The sequence below is a fragment of the Triticum aestivum genome, chromosome 4B (genome assembly GCF_018294505.1).
Source record: "Triticum aestivum cultivar Chinese Spring chromosome 4B, IWGSC CS RefSeq v2.1, whole genome shotgun sequence".
In the NCBI taxonomy this organism is placed as follows: domain Eukaryota; kingdom Viridiplantae; phylum Streptophyta; class Magnoliopsida; order Poales; family Poaceae; genus Triticum; species Triticum aestivum.
Window position 1 is genome coordinate 85,940,719 of NC_057804.1, and position 9,814 is coordinate 85,950,532.

The window sequence follows — 9,814 nt, forward strand, 5'->3', positions numbered from 1 at the left end:
TTGATCAACTCCACTCCTCACCCAGTTCTTACTTTGTCTTGGGTTTTCTGCAAAACACTCCAACTCTTAAGATAATAGCACAAGTTGTAAAATTTGCACGAGGATCATCAGGAAATTTTGTACGGGAACAAGTATTATTTCTGGTTTCCCGCATAGTCCAGCAAATGATGACCCCTCGACAGAGGACTTCATTTCTTTGATTATTGGGGACTGATTTGATCTAGTCACCTAGAAAATCACTGAGCCTCTCTGAAGCTCTTGGCAGAGCAATAGCACGAGCCACCACTTGCCAAGATCAATCTAGCTAAACTACACTCAAAGAATAAGTGATCAATGTTTTCATTGTCACCACAAAAATGAATGATCATTCCTAGTCCATCCCCTCTTCAACAGGCTATCCTGGGTTAAAATGTTATTTCTAAGCATAGACAAAATGAAAAACTTGACCTTACGGGGTAGTTTCAGTTTCCAAATGGATTTGTATCCAACCAGCCTAAAAGCCTTCAGATACATACACATATCTTCGACCAGAAATTTATTTTTGCTATTTAAAGTCCGGATTACCCTATCCTTACAAATATTCAAATACCTCTCAACAAGCATCGTCCTTAATTCATCTCACTGAACAATAACCTCAATATGTAGTAATCTTCTAAATGTTTAGTTAGAACAGGATGAGGGTACAATTATAGGGCACAAGAACCTAAAATTGTATATCTCGGAATTCTACAAAAATCTCTCTGGGGCACCGGTGGAGAATTTTGTTTCCCTCAACGAGCATGTGGTTGGGAATTTACCTCAACTGGGGGCCAATGAGAATGAGATTTTGTCAGTGCCCTTCTCTGAGAAGGAGGTGTTCGAGGGGATAGCACAAATGAAGAATAATAAGGCACCATGCCCGGATGGTTTTCCACCTGAATTTTACAAGAGGTGTTGGGATATCATTATAGGATACCTTTTGCCCATGTTCCATGATCTGTTTAATGGCGAGTTACAATTGTTCCACCTGAACTTTGGACCTATCATGTTGTTGCCAAAGAAGGTGGAGGCGGTTCACTTGAGCATTTCAGACCGATATGTCTGCTTAATATGACCTTTAAGATCTTTACAAAAATTGGTAGTAGCTGTCTCACACAGATGCACATACTATGGTGCAGCCGACTCAGACGACTCTCATGCCGAGATGACATATCCTGAAGGGTGTGGTCGTTCTTCGGAAATCTTACATGAAATCCACTCAAAGAAACTAGATGGAGATGTCTTCAAAGTGGACTTCAAGAAAGCTCATGGTAAAGTTAAATGACCATTTTTGCAACAAGCTTTTGCGTATGAAGGGTTTTGATGCAGCTTGGAGGAAGTAAGTAGAATCATTTATACAAAAAGGCAGCATAGGGATCAAGGTAAATGATGACATATGTCATTATTTCCAGACGCAAAAGGGATTGAGACAGGGGGATCCAATGTCTCTTATGATGTTTAATATTATGGTTGATTTGTTGGCAGTTATCATTGCTCGAGCCAAAGAGGACGGTCAAGTGGGTGCCTCATCCCTTATCTTGTAGAAGGTGGGGTATCCATAGTACAATGCGTAGATGATACAATTATCTTCATGGAAAATGATTTGGCAAAGCCTAGAAATATAAAACTGGTCTTGTTTTCAAACAACTGTCTGGTTTGTAAATAAATTTCAAAAATAGCAAACTATTCTGTTTTGGGAACACTAAGGAAGAACATAGACAATTGTTTGGGTGTGAGTTGGGTTCTCTTCCGTTTAGTTATCTAGGAATTAATCCCAATTCATCACCAAAAGATAACCAACAAAGAATGAAAGTGCATAGAGGACCGATTTGAGAAGTACTAAGTTGCTGGAAGGGCAAGCTTATGTCTTATGGGGTCGGCTAATTCTGATAAATTCCGTACTTACAAGTATGTCGATGTTCCTATTGCCCTTCTTTGAAGTACCTATGCGGGTACAGAAAAGGTTGGACTTTTATCGATCACGCTTTTTCTGGCAAAACTATGAGACTAAATCCAAGTGCAGGTTTGCCAAGTGGGATATAATTTGTAGAAGGACCAAGGGGGTTTAGATATTGAAAACCTTGAGGTAAAGAACAGATGCCTACTCAGCAAATAGCTATACAGACTATCTGTAGAGGAGGAAGGTGTGTGGATACCGTTATTGCATAACAAGTGTTTACAATTTAAGACCCTTGCACGAGTGACGGCACAACCGAATGATTCACCTTTTTGGATGGAACTGATGCAAACAAAGGGTTACCTTTTTCAATAGGCCCAAATTCATTGTAGGGAACGATAATACTACTAGATTTTAGGAAGACACGTGACTAGGGAAAACACCACTAGCCATACAATATCCAACCCTTTACAATGTTGCACAACGTAAAGACGCTTTTGTAAGCATAATTCTAGGATCGGCTCCCTTAAACATTCAGTTCAAGAGATCCCTGGTGGGGAACGATGGGATAGATGGCTACATCTTGTACGTAGGTTGATGGATTTTAACCTTCCTGATGAGCTAGATACACTACACTGGAAACTTTCGGTGTCAGGGGTATTTTCAATGATATCTATGTATATAGATGGACGTGGAGTTTCTGCTCCCGATCTCTGCACCAGCACTCAGAAAAAAATCAAACAAATACTAGAAGAATTAAAAAAAATCATTTTTTATGTGGTAGATAATTTGATGTGTGAGGTCTGCTCCAAATTTTAACTCATTTGGAAATCTGAGCAACTCTCGGCCAAGAAGACAAAATCGGGGTCTGTAAAAAAGTTTACTGTTCACGCACTGTTCTGACCCGATTTGTCTTTTTTGCCGAGAGCTACTCGGATGTGCAAATGAGTTGAAATTTGGAGCGGACCTCACGCATCAAAATATCTACCACACAAAAAATTGTTTTTTTTAATTTGTCTAGTATTTATTTTGAATTTTTTCTAAGCGGGAGTAGATGAGTCTGGGCACCGAGTTGGATTTCCGGAATATAGATTTGATAAACACTTGTCCAATCCGAAAGTCGCTTCACATTTGGAAAATTAAGACACCTTTAAAGATAAAAGTCCTTATGTATTTTGTTCACAAGAAAGTAATCTTGATTAAGGACAACTTAGCAAAGTGTAGTCGGGAGGGTAGTAAACGGTGTAGTTTCTGTTTTCAAGATGAATCCATGCAACACCTTTTTTTCTCAAATGCGCACTAGCCAAATTACAGTGGTGGACGTCACATGTGGCCTTTAATGTCATCCCCCCTAATAGCATTGCCACTTAATTTAGGTTTTCTTTTTCTTTAGTTTACATGTGGCCTTTATTATGCTTTTCTTTTTCATTCTCTTCTTTGGTATATTCTATTCATTTTTTTTTCAATTTTCTTTGTTTTTGTTTTGTTTTCATTCTACACTTTATGTATATGTCAACCACATTTTCTAATACACATTTAAAAAATTTCCTGTACAAATTCAATATTTTTAATACGTGATCAAGATTTTTCTGTACACAATTTAAACATTTTTCAGATGCTAGATTAATATTTTTTAAATACAAGATTAACATTTTTTAAATGATAGTCAACATTTTTCCTATACCCACTTTTAAAACATTCAATTGCTTGATTAAGATTTTTCAAATATAAGATTAAGATTTTTGAATACATGGCCAATATTTTTCCTATGCACATTTAACATTTTTCAAATGCTTGATTAACAGTCTGAAATGCAAAAGATTTTTCTACATACATTTAACATGTTTCAAATGTTACATTTTCTTAAACTCTTTTTCATCATTTTTCTCAATGCTTAATTAACATTTTTATATACGTGATCAAATTTTTCTATCATTTTTCTATACACAATTAAAAAAATTCAAATAATTGATTAACATTTCTATATACATGATCAATTTTTTTATTCTTTTCTAATACATGGTCAACGTTTTTTGTATACACATTTAACATTTTCCAAACACTTGTTCAACATTTTTTCAAATAATTGATTAACATTTTTTAAATACATGATTAAATAGTTTCATACACGTTCTTTTTGTATAGATTTTTCATACACGTGATAACATTTTCTCTATACACATTTAACATTTTTTATTGCTTGGTCAACATTTTTTAAATGTTTTATGTAGAGTGATTTTTGTAATATATTTATGTAGAATATTTGAAATTGTTATCAAAAGTAAAAGAGAGAGCAGAAAACGAAAACAAAAATGTGAAAAAATACAAGGTTGTTGTTCCCACTCGCCTGGGCCGACCCAACTCGCTCCACCCTTCAGTGAGGGTTCCTCCTGTCTTGCTTAATGCAAGATATAGGGGCACCGGAACCATGCCAGCCTGCATGAATATGTACGAATCTTGTCGCTCTTGTTCGGTGCCTTAAGCACACGAATAGGTTCCCGACGCCCACGCGACCCACTCGTGGGCCAATCCAAGAAGAAGGAAACTGCTCGCTCGATGCACATGTTCAACAATTTTGAAAAAAAACATTGAATCTAAAAAATTTCATCAATTTGAAAAAAATGTGAAAACAATCACCAAATTTCAAATTGTTCATCGAATTTGAGGAAAAGGTTCATTGATTTTGAAAACAAAAGTTCATTCAATTTGAAAAAGTTCAAGAATTTTGAAAATAATAATAATAATAATAATAAAACTAGTAAATAAAATAAAAAAAGATTAAAGAAAACAAAAAGGAAAACAAATAAAGAAAAACTGGTCTAGAAACCGGGGCTTTCTGCGGACTGGAATTTGTCCATCGCACCGGAAAAACCAGATTGGGAAGCTTGTGGAAGCTTCCCCAAAGCAAAAACCAGATTGGGAAGCTTGTGGAAGCTTCCCAAAACCATGGGCTTTCTACAAACTGAAAAGAAATAAAACGAAAAAAGAAGTAAGAAGCCACACGTGCTAGTTATCATAGTGGCTACCGCGGTTTACACTTGAGGAAGAGATCGCAAGTTCGTTTCTAAGCGAGCGCTTACCTTTGTTGCAGTTTAATCGAATAAAGAAAAACAACGATAAATGGGCCGGCCCAGCATAGAGGGGTGTGTGTGCTCGTTTGCAAAATGCATAGTAACAGGCGCTTAAAGCCGCAAATAGGAAATTCCCCAACGGTCGCGGTGTCGAGGAATATTTAATAATTCTTAGCTAATGAAGAATTAGCAAACCATTCATTTATTCAAAGGCAATGCTACCTTTGAATAATTTTTTTTAATCATTTGCATCACTAGCTGTTTCCCACTACTCAATTTTGCCAATAAAAATTTTAACTGCTAAAAAATGCCATGCTTCGTTAGGCACATGCTAAAAAATGCCACTGTACACAATTACTGTGAGCTCAAATCTCGTGAGCCATGTTATAGTGATATTAATACCTATGGACCCACATTTTAGCTCTTCATCTATCTCACTATAATAAACTATGGGTCCCATTTGATTCCAACAACGTTCTTATTTTTCTGTAAAATTATTCGCTTGCTTACTCCTGACAAGTGGGCCTACACTTATTCTTTTTGAAAACCCGAAAAGGGAATGCAACACGAGTGGGCCTACACTTATCATTGTGAGAAAGAGAGAGTTGACATGTCGGTTTAGGGGTATTTTTGTCATATAACATGGTCAATGGGTTTGACCTCACAATAACAATGTCTAATACATTTTTGAGCAAATATTTAATGAAATGATGGCTTTTTTGAGATATCTGATGGCACTTTGTAGCATGCATCTCATGGAATAGTTGTAACTTCTAATGGAAAAGCTGAGTAGTGGGACACAACTAGTGCCATAAATGATAAAAATCTTTAAATAAATGAATGGACTTTGAGTAAATATTCCCTGGCTTAGGCGAAGCACGTCGTCCCCGTTGTTGCGGTCGTCGCCATCACAACATCTTCGCCATCGTGATTGTCGCCATCACAACATTGTTGCCCCTGTAGTCGTTGCCATTGCAACACCATGTCTGTTGGAGCCGTCTTTGCCGTTGCCGCATTGTCGAACTTTCAGTGTCGCCGCTGGTGCATTCGCCATTGCGCAACATCATCCATGTAGAAGTTTTCGGGACCTGTTGAAATGTCGTCCTTGTTGCATTCGCTGCTATGCAACATCATCCATGTTGCACGACGCCACTATAATATCACTGGCGTTGCGGTCAACGCCGCGCAACTTCGTCGGTGTTGTAGTCAACGCGACGGGGACATCGCTACTCTTGCGGTAGGGCGAGCCACCTTTGCTGAATCATATGGAGATTTGGACCCTTGGTAGCGTGGGGAGCCTACAGTAGCAGCAGGGCCCCTGCCCGCCTTGCAGCACCTCGCCGTCGCCGGGAGCAGTCGTACGTCGTCCCGACAGCTGTGGTGCCTGTCACCCCTTCACGCAACAGTGTCGCCTCTCCCGGCTGTTCATGGCGAGCTCGTGGGTCAGCTCGTCCAGTTCGCTAGGGCGGTGGCAGTGTGGCACCATGACTGAATTGCGAGGAGCATCACCGTTTAGGGAGGAACGGGGAAATCGCTCATTCGGACGAGGAAGGGAGATAAGGAAGAAGGAGAGAGGACACGTGCGGGGCGCACATGGTGCCTGTCGCGTGCGCGAGGCGGCTGGCCCACGCGCAAGCGTAATGGTGGATTCTGGATTGTGAGCGTTTCTCTTTATTCAATGGAGTTTACAAGCAACCATGTCGAATATCCATGGGAAGCACTGTTGTCGGTTCGTTCATTCAGTTCAATCCACACCGGCGGTGTCCTGAGAGCACGGCTCCGACGCAAAGGACAGCTTGGCGTCTTTGAGGTCGTACACGAACCTTGTGTCCACCTGCTGCAGCGCGCCGATGACCGTCCGCTCGCCCGGACTCATGGCAAGGCACAGGGCGGCCCCGTGGAGCTTGCTCTCCACCACCGTGAACAGCTGCTCCGGCTTGACGACCAGCCTCGCCGTCTCCTCCGCGAAGTGGAAGGACAGCGACTGGAGGTGCCGCTTGATCTCCGCGGTCTTGCGGACGCACAGCCCGTAGCCCTGCCGCTGCACGCGCTCCGCCCTGTTCCGCTGCAGGTCACTCCACATGGCCTCCTCCACGACGCGGTACGCCTCCCGGGCCAGCACCGTCAGGGGCGTGCCGGGGTCGATCACGCACCCGCCCTGCCCGCCGCGCCGCCGGGCGAACATCTCCGGCCTGATCCCCGTCAGCCTCTTCGCGTCCAGGCTGATGCCCACGAGGCTCACGTAGTACTGCGACTCGTGCGCGTCCAGCGCCGGGAGGATCTTGGTCGTTCGGAGGCCCGGCCGTCTCGGCACGTCGGCGCCGAACCGGAGGAAGCCATGCCGGCTCGCTCCGCCGGAGAAGAGGCAGTACGAGAACTGCGTCTGCCCGCGCGCCGCCACCTGCATGACGAGCGAGGTAGGCATCTTACCCATGGCGGCGACGCCCGCGAAGGTGCGCTGGCTGTTGAAGTGCTCGGCCGAGTGCGCGCACCCGAAGACGAACTCCTTCATGGACTCTGGCCCCATGGTGAGGTTCTCCAAGGCCACGAAGCCGTGGACCGACATGCCGTGCTCGCCGGACAGGTGGAAGGCGCACTGCTGCCCCGCGGGCTCCATGGGGTACGGCGGGTGGCAGATCTGGCTCGTGCCGGCGACCTGCTGGAAGGTGGACGAGGCCTTGGGGTCGAACAGGGGGCCGCGCTGTGGCTGCTTCGGATTGCAGGGCTTGCACTGCAGCCACATCAGGCTACCCGAGGCGTCGAGCTTGAGGTTGTGGTCGTGCCGGCCTTTGCCCGAGCCCAAGCCAACGACCACGCTGAAGGCCATATCGATTGGCGAGGCCACTGGTGGGCGGAGGGTGGTGACGTTCGCCTCCGATGGAAGAAGGTCGTCCAGCCGGCTCTGGACTTGGAGGAAGCCGTCGTCGCGCAGCGCATAGTCATGGTGCGCCACCAGCCGGAAGCTCGAGCCAGCGCCCGAGCTAGCCATGGCGACTTTTGGGCTGCCCGCATCAGCACCGGCAGGCGGTATCAGGTGGGTCATGATGAGCGCCATCAGGAACACGACGCATTGGAGAGTGTTCTTGATCGCCATGGCCATCGACGTGCCAAGTGTGGGCTGTGGTATCTTTTTAATAATATGAGTCGTATGCATCTTTCTGATGTAAAGGCTGGGGTAAACTCCTTTTTGAGAAAAAAAAGTGTGGATTGTGGTCGCTTTATTCTACCTTGGATGGTGGGATATATCACCTATATATAGCACATCTACAACTCTGACTTTGCATATCTTTAGGCCACTGCAGCTGGAGTTGGAGATACGGCAGTACAGCAGCTTCAAGATGTGCTTTGCGAAGCATGTGTAGACCGATATATTGTATTTACTTTCGGACATTATTAATGACAAAGTTTTTCGGCTATGTGTACAGTATACTGTGCCAGCCGTCCGCTCTGCTCTAGCGTCTAGAGTACTTCGTTCTTTGGCCTTGGGCTGCAACCTTTTTTTGTTTAATACTATAACGTGGGAATAGAAAGAACACATAAATAAAATGTTCAAATACATATTGAATACCACAAAAATGTATGGTCATTTAATTGTACATAGGAAAATGTAACACCCCAATTTTTTGCATCTTCCTTTTCTTTGAATTTCATTCATGCGGATCTTGGTTGAATTTTGATTTGGATCTTCTTTTGGAAATTTATTTGGACTGGTGTTCAAACTTTTTCATATGGTAAGTGAATATGACTATGACTTGGACCAATACATATTGGATGTAATGAAGGAAAGATTATAACAAGTATAAACTTGCTAATCAAGATGGGAGGTTAGATAAAATTGCAACCAATCCTTATAACCCGACTTTATCTCCTTGTAGACCATGCTGCATGGCTGCACCAAGCCAGGGGGGTGGGGTATGGTTGCCACTCATTGGTTGTTCTATATACTTTGACCTCTGACTTGCCACTTGAACATACATGAACCTGTTTAGTCAACCTCTTCTTTGGCTTGGTCAAGTCATGGTGCCACTGAACCGAATTTATCTTAGTGCGATCACATTTGCCTTATCTAGGGAAGACCCTAGCTTGGTTTCACGTGCCTCTTATTTTTATCACCATAACCAGGAGTGTTAGACATGTGTGCTACTCTGATCAACTAGGCACTGTCTAATCCCGGGAGCCTAGGCAAGTATGGTTACGCGCGTTAGAAATGAATGTGTCTTGAAAGGGAAAGTTTAAACCACAGAGGTGGTAGACCCTAGGTGGGCAGTGTCAAGAATCTAGCACAGGCCCAGGTGCCTCCCCCATGACATGACCTATAGAGGCGTGTCGGTCGTACGGTAGGAGAGTCATGTGGTAGACAAGTTCTATTGGAGTGACGTCCATGGTGTGGGTAAAGTGCACAACGTCTGCATAGTGTATAATTCTATTCGAATAGCCGAGTTCACGGTAATGGGCATAGTTCGTACTAGGTTACATTGTGTCGTCCATCCCAATGATGAATAAACTTGCAACCCTAAGGTGGCTAAACACAAGGACTTGTCGTGATCACAGACATGATCAAAAGATCGAAGATATAGGTCACGAGGTGAATAAGAGTTGATAAGTGGTCACGAGTGACTAAGTATATATTGATATGAGTAAGGTCATAGACATAATCATTTGGTAATTTGTATGGCCGGATGGTCAAGATGGTAAGATTGCATAAAGCTAAGAGGTAAGTATGCTTGAGATCATAGTAGTAATAATAAACTTGGCTAACGAAGACGTGTGGTAATTTTTTTACAACCAACCCCTATAACCCCCAATCATATAAAGGTCTTAGGCAGGG

At 43.2% G+C, this 9,814-nt stretch overlaps 1 protein-coding gene across 1 annotated transcript; it reads right to left on the minus strand.

Annotated features, from left to right (window-relative positions):
* Nucleotides 1–6,652: 6,652 nt before the first annotated feature.
* LOC123094527 (aspartic proteinase nepenthesin-2-like) lies at nt 6,653–8,193 on the minus strand. The gene has a single exon (XM_044516511.1). It carries the CDS (start codon nt 8,138–8,140, stop codon nt 6,731–6,733), a length of 1,410 nt encoding a protein of 469 aa, XP_044372446.1. The 5' UTR covers nt 8,141–8,193; the 3' UTR covers nt 6,653–6,730.
* Between the last annotated feature and the right edge of the window lie 1,621 nt (nt 8,194–9,814).